Source organism: Urocampus carinirostris, chromosome 10, assembly GCF_059441175.1.
Source record: "Urocampus carinirostris isolate Australia breed hairy pipefish chromosome 10, RoL_Ucar_1.0, whole genome shotgun sequence".
NCBI classification, from domain to species: Eukaryota; Metazoa; Chordata; class Actinopteri; order Syngnathiformes; family Syngnathidae; genus Urocampus; species Urocampus carinirostris.
This window is the reverse complement of record NC_142358.1, coordinates 15,685,833-15,705,834: the sequence shown is the minus strand read 5'-3', so window position 1 is coordinate 15,705,834 and position 20,002 is coordinate 15,685,833. Positions and strand designations below refer to the sequence as shown.

At 38.1% G+C, this 20,002-nt stretch overlaps 1 protein-coding gene across 1 annotated transcript in view; it reads right to left on the bottom strand.

Moving 5' to 3' along the window:
* The window catches only part of LOC148357910 (uncharacterized), a 149,155-nt gene that overhangs the window by 127,528 nt on the left and 1,625 nt on the right, over nt 1-20,002 (bottom strand). The window contains 16 exon segments of the mRNA XM_088345819.1: nt 1,221-1,422; nt 2,156-2,308; nt 4,264-4,398; nt 4,481-4,649; nt 5,401-5,549; nt 5,690-5,884; nt 6,882-7,064; nt 9,733-9,870; nt 10,424-10,615; nt 12,021-12,144; nt 12,224-12,365; nt 14,857-15,081; nt 16,466-16,602; nt 17,758-17,950; nt 18,017-18,127; nt 19,526-19,717. Coding sequence (XP_088201945.1) covers nt 1,221-1,422; nt 2,156-2,308; nt 4,264-4,398; nt 4,481-4,649; nt 5,401-5,549; nt 5,690-5,884; nt 6,882-7,064; nt 9,733-9,870; nt 10,424-10,615; nt 12,021-12,144; nt 12,224-12,365; nt 14,857-15,081; nt 16,466-16,602; nt 17,758-17,950; nt 18,017-18,127; nt 19,526-19,717 — 2,640 coding nt within the window.

The window sequence follows — 20,002 nt, the reverse complement described above, 5'->3', positions numbered from 1 at the left end:
TCTCCCCTTCTCTCTTCATACCCCTCCCTCTTTGTCTCCTCCTATTTCTCCCCTTCTCTCTTTTTCTCTTTCTATATATCTTTGGATTTCTTTTTTTCTCTCTCTTTCTTTCCCCCTTTCTCCCTATTTATTTTTTTGTCTCTTTTGTTTCTCACACTCTCTCGCTCTTTTCTCGCTAACTCTTCTCCCTTTCTCTCTTTCTTTTTCCTACTCCCTCTACTTTTCTCTGCTTCACTTTCTTTTATTTATTTCTCCCTTTTTTTCTTTCTCTCTAATCTAATAGGCCGGCCCCTGAGAGAACGTTTGTTCTATCGTGTGGCCCCCCGAGTTAAAATGAGTTTGACACTCCTGGCTTAGACATACATGGAAGAATACAAACCACAAAGACTTCTTTGCCCAGCTTCTTTGAGATTTTTTGGTACCTGTAGTAGCAAAACAGTGAACATATTTTGTTATGTGAAATAAATGTAAATATATTAACCTACAAGTAATTTTAATGAAAGCAAATTTGTCAGCTATTTCATGTATTTTTGCTTATTCAAATCAATAATGTTTTTTTTTAATGAATGATATTTTATTTACCACTGGGAGGTGCTTAATAATACACAGTGTGCCTTTAAAGCAAAGTTAACCATGGGGCCAATTTGTAGGGCATTTATTTTTGAAACACAGGCATTTTGTTTAGTTTGTCTGAAAGAAAAGCCCACTTTTTTGCAGGGAATGTAAACAAATTTTGACTTAAACAAAATGTCTGGCTTGTATTACAACACCAGATATTTGGTGTTGTACAATTTTACGAGCAGAACAACACACTTTTTTAAGGTGTTTGAATCATGGGTCCACTCTTAATTTTTTTTTTTTTTAAGTTTAAGAAACAAATGTTTCTAGAGTTTACTGAGCAACATATTCACTAAAAAGTAACTTGTCTCAATCAATAAATATAAATGTTTATATCTCCGTGGGTTTATTGTTTTCCTACAGTTCCATTTGAACAATTCCTTGTCATATTTTACACCTTGTGCAAATCCAAAAAACATGATCTCCTTCTTGAAACAAATGTTGTGGCACAACCATGCAAATGATGATTAAAAAAATCACTTACTATAATTATTGTTTATTACTCAACTCTGTATTGATTACTTTTTGTTGAACGTTTTTTTTAACACAATCAGGCATTAATTAATGCAAACTAAAGTGAAAGACTAAAGTGAATTCCCCACCTGTGTCACATGTCCCTGAAGGCTCTGTCATTCCAGTTGAGTTACAGTATAGTCCAGGTGGGCAGGGTAAGCAGTCAGAAGAATTTTGGGCCCCCATTATGTTACTCCAAGTTCCAATGGGACATGGGTGCTGTTTAGGGTGTTTGGTCCCTCTGGGACAGAAAAACCCTGCAGGACACACACCTCCGGAGTCCATTGCCACCTGAGAGAGGGAAAAAATGTGGATGAGGGCTATTTTGTATGAAATGTGAGCCCTATATTTCTACACGACTGGGAAATCATATTGTGGAGAATAGTGCCAGATTGTAAAACGGATGCATTGTCATTGGTTGTTGCCAAGGTGATGGACCAAATTGTATTTGCTTATAGTTCTTTGAAGATTGAACGAAACTTCAGTGACATGGCATTAACCCAAATGATACAGAAAGAGAAGCGTAGCATTTTTGTTAGATAACTTACTCTTTTGTTCAATCCAGATGTATACATTGAGGACCTTGTTTGTTACTGAATAAATTGGAGTAATGAGATTAGGTTCTAAATATTTAATGAAGTACAGTGAAACCTTTCATTTTGCTCCTGTTATATAGTATTTGAACAGTGTTGACAAAAACATGGACTAATTTTTCTCGTAGGGAGTCATAAATGTTTCGAGATGTCACCACCTAATGTAGTTAGGGGTAGATGTCTCGCCATTTTCTTTTGTGCCACCACAAAAAAAGGTAATTAGCGATAATTAAAGCCACTATGTCAATCATGTAGTAAAAAGGTAGTTGCTTGCACTCCGGAATTAAGGGTAGTCTATATAAACTGTCAGCCATATTACTTTAGATCCCTAACTTTGACTCATATTTGTACCATCTAACGTTAAATACCATTTGGAATTGACCACATAATAATAACAAATCATCATATAGTAAGTACTTTTAACGTCTTACTGGAGAGGCCGTAGATGCCGCCGATGTGCAGTAATGGCCAGGTTGGCAGGGGCCCTCTGGTTCCGAGAGGCCAGCTTTACTGCAAAACCAGCCTGCTTCACAAGGTCGACAATGCTGGGCATCTTCAGTGCCAGGAACATTGGAAAACCATCCCTAGGATTATGACACGTATTTGATAAAATTATTGATTTCACTCACTATACACGTATGTACATTAAAACGTCTACACACATCTGCTCAGATTATACTTTGTGACCTAATAATTACAATGTATTTACTTCTACCATATCCTACAAAGTAAAAAAGTTCATTGCAGGTTGTAGTTAAAAAATGTAGGGAAACATTCTCAATAACCATTTTGTAAGGGGAAATTATGTTTTAAATGTGCCTTTTATATTATTTTATTGTTATATACTCTTATACGTTTGCACTCTTATATCTTTATACGTTTTTATTTTTATAGTATACCCAATAATTGTGTGGTTTTACGATTTCGAGTGGTGTTCAGAGGCAAGCACTTTCAAGGTCAAAACAATAAGTTCCCAAGCACCAAAAAATGTGTCTTTAATTAAAAATCTAAAACTTAAGAGGCCACTAACAGTTTCTCAGGCTACTCCTCATCCCTCTTGGGGCCTGCTAACTATTAATCAACCTGGCATTCGCTCGAGAGCTTCCCTCCCACATTCCAAATCTGCTTGAGAGCATGCCTCCCTGAAATTACAGAGACACATTGTGTTTACAAAGTTTCACTATCCTTATTGCTCATTTTTAATACTCGCACGCTGTCTAAAGACCAACATTAGACACTGCATTTAAACATGTGATTCCTGTCTAAACCAATCACATTCGTTTCCTGTGTTCATATAATCTTGTTTAAACCAATCAGATGTGTTCCATTTTTGTGTTTTCCAATAAATGAGCCTCGTGGGGCGTGGTTCCTCCCTGAGCCGATCCTGCAAACACGCACCTCTAAAGGAAGCGCTATCAAAACCTAACTCTCCGATTCAGAGTGTGTTTTTTTTCTTCATCCTAATACAATCTCAAGTTTTAACCTTGACACATTTAATTTTCAATGCATTAATTTAATTCCCAATTTTGCAATGTTTTAGTTTTTTTTTATGACTTTGTTAATGACAGAAAGAAAATAAATGACTTAACAAAAAATGAAAACTTTACAAAAAAAAATACACTAAAACATGCTTTAAAATATTGAGGCTCACACCAAAGCATTGTGATTAATTAAATACATTAAATGGGAAAAAAATTAAGACCAGGCTTTGAAAAGTGAATCATACACACAAAAATGGGATGAATTTTTTATATTAAAAACAAAACACCCAAAACGTTTTTTAAAATGTCACACACATAAAAATCAAATGTTTTTTTCCCTTCCTAGTGATGTCAATTCTACCTCTTTAACAAATCACATTTTTTTCTCTTTTTTTTTTCTTTTTTTAAAGAAAGCCTATTGACTTTTCTATTACGTCAGCTTTTGAACAACGATTTGTTTGATTTGAGAACATATATTTTATATGTTTAGTTATTTGCCTATGTCGATATTTAAAAACAGCACTATGACATTTTTAAAACAATTATAAGTAGCTTTTTTATTCTTTTTGAATCGTCTTCAAAGGGAAAGAAAAAAAAAACAACTTAATCTATATGGTTGCTATAAATACAATTCTGTTTTTAATAATGGACACCCACAAAGGTGAAATCATGCCAGTTTATTATTTTAAATATAACACTTCACTTTTGCTGATTATTTTGCCTATTATGCAGTGCTTACATCATTGTCAGTTGTTCTGCTTTTTGTAACCTAAGATATTTAAGACAAAATATAGGGATCAGAGGAGGGCTTTTGGAACAGATTTGTGATTCTGCATTGTGACGGGTTTTTGTATAGTCTTCTCCTGTTCTTGCAAGTTGAATTTTTTTTGTATTTTCTCCCTACTTTGAGTGTCTGCTTAACTTAGTTGCACAAGTCGATAAAAAAAAAAGAATGTTCGTAAGATTTTATTATACAACTACCACTCACCTGGTATATAAACAGGGGAGTGTAATGAACACAATTTGTATTAATAGTACATATACAAGGCTAAATTTACTATGGGACAGGGCTGTGGAAAAGAAGATGCTGGAGGACAGTAGTATCCTTTGGGGCACAGTGGTGGCTGAGACAAGCCTGTCTGGTTGCACAGTCGACCTCTTTGACACGGCACACACGATTGTGCACCTCGAAGCTTGAAAAAAGAAATAAATACATACATTTTAATAAATCAATATTATATTGTCCTCATTAGCATCCATGCTTTTTCTTCATACTGGCTGAAAAGTTCCAAGAGGACATGGCTCGGGCCTGACTGCTCCTTCTAATGTGTAGTGACCCTGCTCTGCTTCATGCTGGAGAGGAGAAGATGAATTGCCGGGGCAGTAAAATCCAGGCGAGCAGATACCCGATGGGGAGGTGTTGTTGGAACCTAAACAGTACAACCTTGGAATAAGAAAAGTGAAAAAGAAATAAAAAAAAGAAGAGTGGTTTTAATCTGAGACCTGTACTAAAAATAAGACAATTTCCCCATTGGGAGGCAATTATGTTTATTTTAAATGTAACATGTTGTATCAAATATGTTTTCATGTTTTTTGAATGATTTAAGAAAGGAGTATCCTTTAATCAAACCAAATTACAATACATTAGTGGAGCCAAATACAAATTATAGGGCTATACATTCAATGTCGGCATAGTTCTGAGGTCATGGGCTCAAATCCAGCTACCAGCCTTCCTTTGAGTTTTCATGTTCTCACTGTGCTTGTGTGAGTTTCTCCCAGGCACTCTGGTTTCCTCCCAGATTCCAATAAACATGCATGTCAGGTTAATTGGCTGGTTCAAATTGTCCCTAGGTATGATTGAGCAAGTGAGTTGTTTGTCTCTGTGTTCCCTGCAACTAGCTGGCAACCAGTTCAGGGTGTCACCTGCTTACTGCCCCACGACAGCTGGGATGGGCTCCAGCACCCCCGAGACCATACTGAGGATAAGCGGTGCAGAAAATGGATGGATGAATGGATAAAGACAATATAAATGTCCCTCAAAAGTAGAAAACTGAGAAAAAAATCCACTAATAATTACCAATGGGGTAAAAATTGTATTTTTTGAAATTGAGAAAAAAGTATATAACATATCTGAAAATAACAGAAGGTTCTGCTAATGAAAATTATATTTATACAATCTCTAAAGTAGATGTTACCCTGGTGGACAACTGGTGCAATCTTGAGAACTGGCGAGACCAGAGCTGTTGCTGAATGAGCCAGGGGGGCATGGAATGGGTGAGGGGGAACCTGGTGGGCAGTAACTTCCTGCAGGACACAAACCGCCTGTCTTTCCTTCAGCTGGAGTCTAAAAGAAAACACAAAATAAATGTAAACTGCATAAAAATGATAATAAGAATTGTTATAGGGAATATAATCAAACTGAAACAAGATTTATTGTGAGGATTTACTTCCTTGTAAAAATGTTACAACACTATTGTTCCATACCGCAGTCTTAGCTCCCTCTCTGCAGTAGAATCCACCTTTGCAAAGGCCAGTGGGCTCTCCCAGGCCCACACCACTGCAGTGCCAACCAGCACCACAAAAGGAACACTCAGATTTATCTTTAAGAGCTGAGCGAGAGCCGTAGCTTCCCTCGGGACAGGTTTGGGCAGAGGACGATCCTTCAGGACAATAAAAACCCTAAAACAATGATAAATAGGTTGCAACAAATGTATTGTTGGGCACTTTATTGAAAAAAAATAATTAGTTACAGTTACTAGTTACTTCATCTAAAACAATACTTGAGTTACACCCCCAAATCACTGACACAAAAATGTAGCACGTTACTCTGAAAGTAGCAATTTGGTTACAAATTACAATATCCTGTTTACTTGCATAGAAGCCTATCCCCTAAAACTGCTTTAAATACCCACATAATAAAATATATGGAATATAATTTTTAGAAGTAGTGAACCCTTCATATTTCTGGGCTTGAGAACTTACAAACTAACACTTAGCCGAGACACTCAATATCAATTATGTCGTGGGCTTCAAACCCCTTGAAGATTTAATTTCTGGGTACTTTCTAAGATTATTTTTTTCCCACTCCGAACATCTGTATTGCAAAAATAATTGTACGAATAAAAATATGTAGAAAATTCAGCACACTTTTAGTGTAAATTCTGTGCTCATTGATTTAGTTTGTTGTTCCAGTAATAAGACCCCCAACCCACTCGCTGCCTACAATTCACTACTTGTGACTCCAACTAAATATGCCCATATCAGCTGACTTAGTTATGTTATTTTAAAATTGTAAATTTAGCTTAGATGCAAGTACAGGTATATATACAGGCAAGAGAAAATCCCCATGAGAGAAATTTAGCATTCTTGTACTCAGACAGCACCACGGGTAGCTGTATTACGTTGTACTCTGTAGGGAAATATAAACATGATCATTTTAATTGCTAAACGAGAGAGGATGTACACAACGTGATTGATGTAATCAGCATCTAGAGGACATGATAATTCATGATGTACAGTTTATAAGATGACGGTAGAATTACCAAATTGTATTAATAACGCGTTACAGTTCCTGTTACCAAGAAAAGTAAAAGAGTTCCAACAAGTTCGCCCCAACAGTGAATAAAGGTAAGCTAAATGCACTGTATCAGTCTATAAAACAATTGTGTATTCCTACTTGAGGGCAGATAGAAGGTGTATGTACTCCTGCTGTGTCACAATAGTGCCTGGCCGGGCATGAAACACATGCATCTCCACTGTGACCAGATGCAGAGCTCCTGTATTGTCCAGCTAGACAGGGGTAGGAATACAAGTATCCGGTACCAGTAGGACAAAAATAGCCATCAGGGCAAAGGCCAGTCTGCAATATAGGAGAAGGTTCATGAAGAAATTGAGAAACAAGATCTATTAATCTAGAAGGCACTATGTGGGTAAAAGACATGGGATTGTGACACAATATAGTGAACAGTGTTCCCTCTAAACTGCGCGTGTGCGCAATTGCGCACTGCTCACACATTCTCAGCGCACAAGAAAATCTAGCCAGCGCACAAAAATGAGGGCTCAAAATTACTAATTAAGAAGCGACTTAGGTCAAAGTTACAGTGCATAGAGGTAAAAATACACGGGTTTCCCTGACGTTGTGTCCTAAATGCGGTATTTTGAAGTCAATGTCGAACGAAGTTGAAAAGTAAAGTTCGTAGAGTTTGTCGAGAACCAGCTTCTTCGGCTCGGCTGACTAAAAGGAACCGGCTCTTTTGGGTCCTAAACGGCTCTTTGGGTTGTTTTTGCTTCTTTAATCCCAACATAACCACATACTATGTAAAACTATTCACAAAATGACTTAAAAGAAGGGCGGAATAGAACAAAAAAGAAAAAAAATACAAAAATGAAAAAGTAGTGAAAAGCTGGGAAAAAAAGAAACAAAAGGAAGAGAAAAAAAGAAGGAAAAATTCAGAAAAAAAGCCAGAAAAAAGAAAAGAAAGAAACGTAGGAAAAAAAGTAAATGCTGAACAAAAAGAAAAAAGTAACAGCTCGGAAAAAAATAAACACAATGAGACTTTTTTTAAAGCAATTTAAAAAAAAGTAGAAGTAAAACACGGAAAAAAGAAGAAAAGGTTTGTGTTGCATTCAAATAATTTCCAATTGTATCAAGTGAATCTTGTTGCCAACATTGTATTTCCACAAAAAAATGTGACTAAGTACAGTTCTGTATCTTGCAACCTAATAAATAAGCCCCCAAAAATGTTAATATTATGCGACAAAATATATCAGGAAAAAAAAGAAATGGATATCTTGTGAAAGAATTGTAAGAACAAACGACGTTTGTAGGCCGTACAACCTTTGCAATAGTACATGAGTCAATTCATTCAAAAGGGAAAAATTATTTTGCATTGCCGGAAACTCAGCAAAATGTAACTTGATGTCAAATCTTGTACATGTTTGATAATTAATTATCTTGCCACATTTGGGATTGTGGTTGCTCACTGTTGTTTCAAGCGTTGCTCACCGACTTTGTGTGAACGCTCAGACCCGTAGAAAATTAGAGGGAACATTGATAGTGAACCTGATCTCTTATATAGTTGGAACAACTTTTTCTGTGCTAAGCCATACTTTTTTCATTGAAAAAAATCTTAAAGCACGCTGCTCTTTGAAACTTAAATTAATTAATTAATTAATACTATACTATTACCGTCAATTCTAGACTGTAGAGCCCACCTGATTAAAAACTCAAATTTAATTTAAAAAATGTGGTCTTTGAAAAAAACGCCCTGTATTTTAAGCCATAGGCTTAAACAGCCATAAAAATTAACTAACTCACGTCCATGTGTCACAATTTAAGCCGGGCGCCAACCTCGTGGGGAATTTGGTGTTGTCAACGGCACCGTGCCACCGCACACCTGACGCCATGCTTTTTGCTGTTTTACGTTCTTTTTCGAGTTGTTCACATCGTTGTTTTCGAATCATCCAAGCATTCAATGATTACTAAGACAATTAAGGAAACCAGTCTGTAGAGAACAGGCCAGATTGCAACAAGGATGTTTAATTGTGTGTTGTTGTTGATGATGTTGTTGTTGTTGTTAGTTACTAAAGACACCTGAGGATAATTCTCAGTAGCGCTAGACTCCCATGTCGGACGCTTCTTTGTTCAACGCAGGAGAATCCCAGTCGGCGTTGGTAATGGGCATTCTGGAATGCACAGCACCAAAGCCAGGGATGTTCAGGCAATTCTTCTTCTTCACCACAAAGAAGGCACCGATTATCTTTGCATTTCCCTGTCAAATGTTGCCATCTTCGGAAGGAGGGATCGGAATCAGATGAAATCAGGGGTGGGTTGATGCTGGGGGATCGCAGGTCATGCGAATGATTGCTAGATAAGTCTGAGCTTTAAGAGTGGCTGTAGGTTGGAGAAGAGAGGAACCAATGTGACAATATGTTGTTATCATGGGTGGTTGTTGCGATAATGGACAATATTACATTTGCTTGTTTTCTTTCCTCGAGGATTCAAGGAAGCTTCAGCAACCAGCCATTGATGCCAATAATAAAGAAAGAGGTGCATCGTTTTTGATAGCTATCTCACACTGTTTAAATTAAGGAAAGTATTTGTGGGTGTAAAAGTTGTAATACCTGTATATTGAGGATGTGCAAATAGTGAATGAAGTACTGTCAAACTTCCCAGCTTGCTCCTGTTAGGTATTTTATGAATGTTGGCAAGATAATGGACTAATTTCTCTGGAAAGGCATCATACATATTTCAGGACATCGCCATGGTCTTTTGTGTTTAGAGCACAGGCATTGCTGTAAAAATTGAAGACCCATTAACAATAAAAAAGACAATTCCCACTTTGATTGTTCCAAAAACTAAACCAAGAAGGAGTTAAAAATGTTTAGAAAAAGAAATAAATACGTTTGCCAATGGCACTGAATCGTGATTGTAACCAAGAGAACATTAAGGGGCACTCTGCATGTGGGATACTGGTTTCGCACTCTTGTAAACAAAAAACAAAAACGAAAGATGGGTCAAGTCTCACAGGTGTAGTAATGGGGTGCTCCTCCGGCTGCTCAGAATAGCAGTACCTCCCCTTGGGACATGGAACACACTCACTAAGCTCACTCAGACCAGGATTTTCACTGAAGGTACCATTGGGGCAGGGTATTGGGTTGGGATCCTGCAAGGAAATGTCCAGAGAGGTCATCAACTGCAAGAAAAAGACTGAATATGTCACGTTTTGCGGGCGGACCCAAAACAGGGGAAGCAAGATCAGAAGCACTCCTTTGCCGAAACAGGGGGACGGCTGAAGGCCCTTGCCCATCTCAGCTGAAAAGGGGCAAGAAGCGGCCGAGTGAACTCCTTATCGCCCGGACAGGATGTTCTCACAACCAGGCCAGGGAAGAAAAGCATCCATTTGACCCTCCCATTGCCGCCAAAACAAGATATGAAGCAGCCGTGGGACTTTCTCCTCGCTGCCGGGACAGGGGTGTTGAAGCTTTCTGCTGCATCCTTTGGTGGTCAGGTCTCCTGTCTTTAGTTATAACATGTCAGGTTTGTTTTTTTGTTTCAGGTTTGGACATTTTTATAGCTGTTTTAAATCTGGTTTGTTTTATTTGTTCCTGGTTTTTGTCGATAAATATCATCCTTTGCTGAGCGCACCTGGCTCTGGCTTTCCTGCATTTGGGTCCACCACTACAAATGTAACAGATAGTACGACTGATTTAACTAACAATGCTTCCCCCGGGGCAGTAGAAGCCACGAGGGCAAAGGGTGGCCAAACGGCGAGGGTCTCGAGCCAAGCCCTGAGAGCAAAGGAAGCCTGGGGGGCACACCATCACGCTCAACATGGTTTCTTCACTCGTGGTCTCATTACTGCAGAAGTGGCCTGGCAAGCACGGAGAACATTCCGCAGCACCTTCGTCCTACACACATAAAGAAGGTTGGGGAGGAAGATTGAGCAAGACGGTTAAGTTAAAAATGTCCGTCAGTATGGGGGAGGCACACAGTAAGATGCTCAATAAAAAGGCATTGATGTGTTCTCACCTTATTTTAAGAGTGTACTTAAGTTTAAATTTAACATTACCAAACTGGTTATTTTTTTCTCACTTTTTTTGGCCATCCTTTCGCGAGGTTTTTGTTTTTTGGGGCTACACGTAGCAGCATGATGGCAGTCAAATAAATACAAATTTCTCACCTTCAAGTATTTATAAAATCGTGTATTTATATGATTGTTAATGTGTTTTTGCATACAAATCATGTTGGTGTTTTTACGGAATGCGTTAAATAACACAATGTCCCTTTAAGTATTTTTATGTATCAAAAATCAAAACCATATAACAACAACAATAATGATAATAATAATAATAATAATAATAGCAATAATAATAATAATGATAATAATGATAATAATAATAATAATAATAATAATAATAATAATAATAATAATAATAATAATAATAATAATAATAATAATAATAAACATTCATTTCAGGTGAATTGGCCGGTCCAAATTGTCCCTAGGTGTGAATGAGCGAGTGAGTTGTCTGTCCCTGTGTGCCCTGCGATTGGCTGGCAACCAGTTCAGGGTGTCCCCTGCCCACTGCCCGGAGATGGCTGGGATGGGCTCCAGCCCCCCCGCGACCCTAATGAGGATAAGCGGTACGGCTGATGAGATGAGATGAGATAATAATAAGAAGAAGAAGAAGAATAATAATAGTGGATGTTCAAGGCCAGATCAGGTCAGATTGATACTTATACCCTATCCCGATAGTATTAGTAAGAAAAATAATAATAATGAGACCAAAAAAAAGCATTGGAACAAACATTTTTTCTAAAAAAATAAACTAAAGACTAAGAAAAAATATTAATAAATATGAAACAATACAAAATAAAATAAAATAATGAATACTAATTACTATAAAATACAGAATAAACAATAAATATGTATTATTAAAAAAAAATATATTACAAAATAATCAATAAATAGATAAAATAAGTTAATTATATAAATAAATAAATCACCTAAAAAAACAGTTAATAAAAATGTGATGTCAGCAATGTTTTTAAGGTGATGTATTTGATGTTATGTAGTTTTTATTAAAACTAAGAAGTAAACCAACGTTAATAGATAGATTGTCCAAGATCGGCTGCATAATAAAACTTGCTCCCCTCTTCTTCAGATAGGAAGTGACTAATGGTAGCCGGCTCACTGTGGAGGATGCAAAAGCATAAAATAGCACTGTAGGGATGAAACTACAAACACTATCCAGTTCTCACTGATCTGAACGCTTGACCAGTCACAGTAGAAAGTGGGCGACGTTGCCTTACAGAATAACTGCCGGCTCCGCACATTTTGGGGTTAACGGTGGATGAGTGGGAGCAGAAATAACCAGCTGGGCAAGGAGAGCAGTCCTCCGGTGTCTGACCTCCTTTCAAACGGCGAAAAGTAGAGCTGGAGAAAGCCATAATGAGTGAGTGCGGTTGACAGTCTGGCAAATCTCTCACTTAATTCAGATCCAGTCAGCGCTTACAGGGGGCAAGGGGCAGGTTTGGAGGAGCCTTCCAGACAGAATGAGCCTTCAGGGCAAAGCAGGCAATCATCTATGTGCCTGTTGCCCATGTGGATGCTATATGTGCCTGCCGGGCAAGGGAACTGGGCGCCGTATGCAGTCCCTGAAGATGAGGCATCAATAAGGTTACATGATTATAAATGACTCATGGATTTACCTACCGTAAATTCTGAACTACAGGGCGCGCCTGATTTAAAGCCACATGTTTATTTAAGGAAAAAAATTCAACCTTGTCTATATGCCAGATGCACCAGATTTTAAGCTGCAGACTTGGACAGCCTTACAATGAACTAATTCACATTCATTTCTTATATTTTAAAGAAATAAATTGGTAAATGTCCAGAATAGAAAGGTCATCCTATACCACGATTAGGACACTTGTCTGCCAAATGACTTGTCATTTAATTAGTAACGCGCATAAATGGTCGAATGAAATTCCCACTGTCGTTAAGTAGGATCGCGAATCAGGGGGCAAATGTCTGGACCAGAAAAGTAAACCCTTGAGCCGCGGTTAAGACACTCGTTTGAGAACTGTGTCCACAGCCTTTATTCTCAATCAAATAGCGCAGCACTCAATAATAATTGGATTGGCATCAACGTATATGCAGGATCGCGACCAAAATAATTATACAAAAATGCTTGTAATCTTTCTAACAATTATTGTCGGCTGTTGATGCAATGTGATTTCTGCCAAGTGCTCTGAATGTCAAAGTTAAGAAATTCATTAAAGCGTTGGTAAATGGTAGAAATATCTATGACTCCGTCCAATATCGAAATGCCTTGTCATCTAATTAGTGACACACACTGATGGATGAACGAGAGTCCCGCTGTCCCTATGGAATATGATCACCATCTTGGCAGAATCAGCATGGAAATAAATGTTTTGTAAATAAAAGCAACACAATGTGTTGCTAATAGGACTCTCATTTGGAGACTGTTTCTGCAACTATAAATCTCAATCAACTCATGCATTAGTCCATACTAATTCAATTGGTATTAAGATATACGCAGGAGTGATACAAAAATCATTATACATGAATGCTTGGCATCTTTCGACCAAGTAGTGTCTGCTGATTGAACATTTTAGTGTGGCATAAGGTGACTAGTCGGACCGAAAACTGTGACGTCATATTTAGCAGTGATCAGTCCGATAACTGTCAGCCCAACAATTATTGTGTACCATTCCTTAGTTAGTAACTTCTGTTGGCATGTATATATTTTTTTCATGAAGTAGTAGCAACAATTGGTCTCTTCTCTAGCAATATGTCATGTGCACAAGGGATGGGAGAGCTTAAAGTTACATGGCAGAGCAAGTTCACAGGCTGCTTTGATTGTAATGGCTTTTGAATATTAGTCAGTTTCTTATTTTAAGGGCGGCATGGCTGCCAGGTGGTTGGAGCGCAGCCCCACAGTGCGGAGGTCCAGGTTTCAATTCCATCTACTGCAGCCTCCCTGTTCAGAGTTTGCATGTTCTCCAATTGCCTGCGTTTTCCTCCGGGCACTCCGGTTTCCTCCCACATTAAAAAGAAAAAATCATACATGTCAGGTAAATTGGCCGGTGCAAATTGTGAATGAGTGAGTTGTCTGTCATTGTGTGCTCTGCGACTGGCTGGCAAACAGTTCAGGGTGTCTCCTGCCCACTTGCCGAAGTCAGCTGGGATGGGCTAGAGCACCCCGCAACCCTAGTAAGGATAAGCTGCACAGTATATGGATGGATGGATGAAACTTAATTGATTTGTTTAAATTTCATTATTTTCATTTAAATACAGAAATGATCAATAATTTTTTTTTATATGAAACGCAAAGTACTTTACCGGACAACAGCCTTTGAGCCTTTAAACTGACACAAAAGCAAAGGATCTAATATATTCGCCACAAAGTTTGTTTTTCAACAAAAATATGAAAACCACAAGTAATACAATAAATGTTGGACAATGTACTCCAAAAAAATTGGAACAGAACAGTTTTCCCCAATGATTCAGGATATAGTATCAGTGAGATCACACACCAATGCCCATAAATGTCAAAGTCCTGCGAGCTGGTTGGCGCTTTACACCAAAAAACAACTGTGACCCGATGATGAAAATGCTGTATGTGAGTTAGATAAGTTTCTTGTGGACGAGCAAACCCCTACCCACAAAAGTGGCCTGAAGAAGGGATGGGTGCCGCCAGGTTGTACTTGGCCAAGACACACCACAGAATGTGGTGCCCCAACAATCCTGGCGATTAAAGAATCCGTGGACCATGAACAGTACCTTGAATTTAATTAATATTGACTGATGCAACAGTTGATGGAGAAAGATAGCTGCGGGCCGAGTCCGAAAATGAGTGTTTTAATCACTGTGTTACTTTTGGTTACTTTTTATGTCCCCGCTGATTCTGCCATGATCACGATCTTACTCCATAGAGACAGTGTGAATCTCGTTTATCTATTCGTGTGGGTTAGTAATTAGGCGACGAGGCACTTGGCTACCAAAGGTAGTGTTCGTTACTCCCTCTGTTTTCCCACGCATTATTAAATTTCTTAACTTTAACATTCAGAGCAGAAATCACATGACATCATCACCCTCGTCATGCTTGCAAGGATGGTGTACCTTCAGGACAGTAATGTCCAGAGCTGCATCGGCCCGACGGTGATCCGGATCCCACTAAACAGTACCAGCCTTGAGGGCATGCCTGGCACTCGCTTCCAGACGCTAATCCGCTCTGACCACTCCAAGTGCCCACGGGACATTTGTATTGGGTCGGGAACTTGGTGCCAGGTGGGCAAAAGTGGCCGACGGAGCAGGACAGAGGGGGTCTGTGGATCCCCCCTGTTCCTAGAAACAAATGTGAAGAGTTGATTTTCAAGAATGAAAGACCAAATATACTATGTCACTGGTAACTGTGGATTAGTCAAATTTTGTTCATTCTAAAAATATTTTCTCAAAGATAACCCAATTTGGGTCAAAATTTGACTGTTCTACAACTTTGATTAATTAGACCCATATGCCCGGGTTTCTTAGCATTAACAACACTAAAAACAGGATCATATACACCCACAAACTGTACACTAAAAAACTTAAAAAGAATTTGTAGTATATGACCACTACATTTCACTCTGTTATATAGTGCGATTAGAAACAAGTCCTACAAAGCAGAAGGAAGAAGAGCAAAATATGGAAACTCAAGTGACCAAATTGCACTATTTTTTTCTAATTTACTAGCCTAGCCTTTTCTGAGTTCTATATATATATATATATATATATATATATATATATATATATATATATATATATATATATATATATATATATATATATATATATATATATATATATATATATATATATATATATATATATATATATATATATATATATATATATATATAATTTATTTTATTATTTTATTTTTTTGCAAAATACATTAGAAAGGCTTTACTCAGATGCAGATTTTTAAAAAACAATTTTTGTAACCTAAAAAATACAGGAGGGACCCAGATTAGCGGTTTTCCTATTAGCCTTCTTGGTTATTTTTTTTATTTATTTTCCTATAATATTATTGTATATTAAATTAGCTTTAAATTTATTCCTGACATAAACAAGAACAATATAAACGCCAAAAACAAACAAAAAAATAAATACATATAAATCCAGCTTTTTTAAGCAATTCAAATATCTAGATGTTTTATAGTAGACAAATCTATGTTTTTTAAGTGTTTTGTATAAAATGACAAAACCAAATTTGGTCATTAATGTATACTCCAAGAATGATGTAATCCCCGAAAAATTATGTCATCTTTTCATATCATCATAAAATCAATAGATTAATGTTATTAATAAAAGTATTTTTTTGTAAAAATCAGTGTAAATAATTAGACAAAATGCTTTTTTGTTAAGAAATATATAAAAATTGTGTCACTAGATAAAAAAGATTATTAATTATAAACAACATTTCAAAACCTATTCTTTTTTGTAAATCCCAAAAGTCTTATTGTTTATTTACGACAACTTGAAAAATGGGTACATTTTGTCACAAAGGACTCACAAAACAATAGTGTAGAAATGTAAATAAAGTTGTCTGAGAAAAAAAAGAAATATCCCTTTTTTTCTACCTAACTTGGGTTATATTCTACCAAAGTGTTTTTGAGTGTCCATCCCAAAAATAGTTATAAAATCACGTGGCCAAGCTTTTTCAGATCAATAAACAGGACTAATGAACCTCGAAGACAAGCGTATCGGGCCAGACACTGCTGACATTGTGAGCGATCCGTGAGATCCGTGCGGTTGCTCAGTGTCCCTGGAGGACATGCGTTGGTGGGGGCATTGGCTTTTGAGGAACCGGGAGGACACACAAACCTGTGGCAATTACAGCAACAACGACAAAAAACAGAAATTGTACGGATTAAAAGTCAAAATTGATATAATTGTTATAAAATAAAGACAACGATGCTCAGCCTCATTGTTAGCCAGCAAATGTATAACCAATATAGTTTTCAAGAATAATTTTATTTGTGTATTATGGTATAAGATAGGGGCAGCATGGCGGCGCCGTGGTTAGCGTGTGTGCGGCACAGTTCTTAGGTCGTGGGAACCTCCTGCGTGGGTTCAAATCCAGCTACCGGCCTTACTGTGCGGAGATTGTATGTTCTCCTCGTGCTTGCGTGGGTTTCCTCCAGGCACTCCGGTTTCCTCCCACATTTCAAAGACATGCATTTCAGGTGAATTGACCGATCCGAATTGTCCCTAGGTGTGACTGAGCGAGTGAGTTGTCTGTCCCCGTGTGCCCTGCGATTGGCTGGCAACCAGTTCAGGGTGTCCCCTGCCCAATGCCCGGAGATGGCTGGGATGGGCTCCAGCCCCCCCCCGCGACCCTAATAAGGATAAGCGGTACAGCTAATGAGATGAGATGAGATGAGGTATAGAATAATGTAGGCCCATCCATCTTTTTCATATGCATTCATGAATAAATATCACATGAATGTATAATTTGTTTTATTATATTTTATATTTGTTTATAAATTGATTAATTTCATACAGTTGGTTTTGAAATACTCTGAATCCAAAAAGGTAATGCATTATGTGCCCTTTCGGAACCATAACATTTTGTATTATACATTGAAAAACTCAAACTGCAAAATGACAATCTCGGAAGTTTTTTTTCTTCATTAAATTTGATACAAAATAAGAAAAATATCAAGTAGAGAAAGATGTGCCCAGCTTTTGAATGTTAGCTTTGAATGCGATACACATTGATGAAAAATATATTAACTACTTGTTTTGTTACTGGTTATCCTGTAGGACTATAAGCATTGTTTTTTTTCATTTTATTACTATTTTGTTACTATGTTACTATTTTGTAATTATTAGAGGTAGGGTTAAAATAGGCTTAATACTTTAGAAATCACATTTCCTAGAAAACCAACAGTCTATGATCTACTCGGGTGCTCTTCATGGGCTACCTGGTGCCCTTGAGCAGCACATTGCTGACCACTACTTCACACAATAGCTCACCCCTGCATGCAGTCCAGATCTGGAGCTGTCAAAGCAACCCTTGTGCAGGCCTTGCCCGCATGGCACTCTCTGCAGTCAGCCGGCTCAGCCTGACCCTCTAAGGGGTTGAATGAGCCCGACGGACACGGGACTGGGTCAGGTGTCCCTTCGGGGCAATAGAAGCCGGCCAGACATTTGAGGCAGTCCTTTGAACCTGGAGGAGGAGCATTTATGTTGCACATAGATGCCATGGGTGTATTGAAGCTCGAGTAAAACCAACTTGTTGCCCCTTGGTAAAGGGTGAAGGTCCCCCGAGGACAAGTGACTTCCTCCAATGTTCCAGCAGGACAAAATCTTCCACGAGCGCACAGCAAACCAGGAGCGGTGGAACCTGTTGATATAAACAACCACTATCCAACTGAAGATTATGTAAAGAAGTTCTTGCGAAAAAAAAATCTAAATTTCAATTCAATCAGTCTAGTGGTCTAAAATTACACAGAATCCATTCAAAAGGAGCAAAATAATTCTGAAATTCTTACTTTGCTGTCCACACAGTTGCTAGCGCAATAAAACTATGAAACTATTCACATCTATACAGAAAAGAATACTACGAATATTAAAAAGATAAAAATACAAGATTAACTCAAGATGAGTTAAGGCAAGGCAGGGCAATAAAAATAATATAAAACACAGTTTAAAATGACTGTAGTGCAAGAATAGTCCAAGTATGGTCTAGTTTAAAGTGTCTGTAGTGTGCTGAATGTGTCTGTGGTGTATTGTTTGATCAGCAGCCGTTTAAGAGTCTGACAGCAAAGGCGTAAAAAGAGTTCTGTACCGCTGCAATGAGGGTTGCTGTGTCTGTGTTGTGGGTAGGTGGGGTCCTTAATGATACAAGCATTATTCATCCATCCATTTTCAACACTAGAATCACGGGGGTGCTGGAGCCCATCTCGGCTGTCTTCTGGCAGTGGGCAGGGGACACCCTGAGAAGGTTGCCAGCCAGGCAGAGGGCACACAGAGACGAATGACTCACTCGCTCATTCACACTTAGGGACAATTTGGACCGACCAATGAACCTGACATGCATGGGGTTTTGGGGGGGTTTTTGACTGTGGAAGGTAACCGGAGTGCCCGTAGGAAACCCACGCAGGCACGGAGAGAACATGCAAACTCCGCACCGTGGGGCTGTGCACGCAGCCGCCGTGCCGCCTAAAATTATTAGTATATTAAAATTGTGTTTTAGCGTGAATTAGGAAATGTTTAAAAAGTTTAAACAAGTAAAAATATATTTTTTATTTTTTTTATTTTACAAGGCGGGGGTTTTAGAATAAATCCTGAAATAAGAAAAACATTTTCCTGGATTCCATTTTTTTAATTTTACAATATATAAAAATACAAAAAAGTACAAAATAAAAATTGTTTGATTAAAAGACTTATCCAGAGCAAAACGTTTCAACATGAATAACTCACAAGACTAACCGAATAACACACAAGGCTAATCAGAATAACTCTTAGATCGAAAAAACAGCTATTCACAACTTGAATGTTACACTGAAATAATTACAATTTATTAACTTATTCACTGCCATTGACCGCTTTTGACATCATGGTCCTTGATTCATAAATGCCATTGAAGGACATGGACATCAATGGCAATGAACGAGCTAAGAATAAGCTCCATCTTCTGGTAATTCTAATTCAACATGTAGATTGTTGCCATCATTTTAAGGACTTTGACTAGTTTCAAATTCAAACACAAACTGTTTCATTTATTGCCCGGTGGACCTACCTGCTGGACAGAAACGTCCTTCGCCGCATCTTTTGCAAGCTGCTCTACTCGTTTGACCCGCTTGCTGTCCTGCTGTCCCAGCAGGGCAAGGTGACCCATGAGGGGTGCTTGTGCCCTCTTCACAATAGAAACCAGGCGGGCACAGGAACTGAATGGAGGGTCTAGCAGAGGTCCCTTCCAGACAGTAAAACCCTGGAGCGGGATGGGACACATTTTTTAGGTCACAGGCCACATTGGGGTAAAAAAATATGGCAGAGGGGCCAGGAGAAAAAACAATGATAAACGTATTTATTTGACTAGTGTTGTTTTTGTTTCTGCCGATAGCCTCAAATCTGATACCTCAGCACTCAATGACAAAAAAGATCTGAAGCCCCATCCAATTGTTCTCATTTGAATTTATGAATATACATACAGAATTCTACGTGCACAGCATGTTAAGGTATGCCACATCCCCTACCAACAGGGTGCCCCAACCAG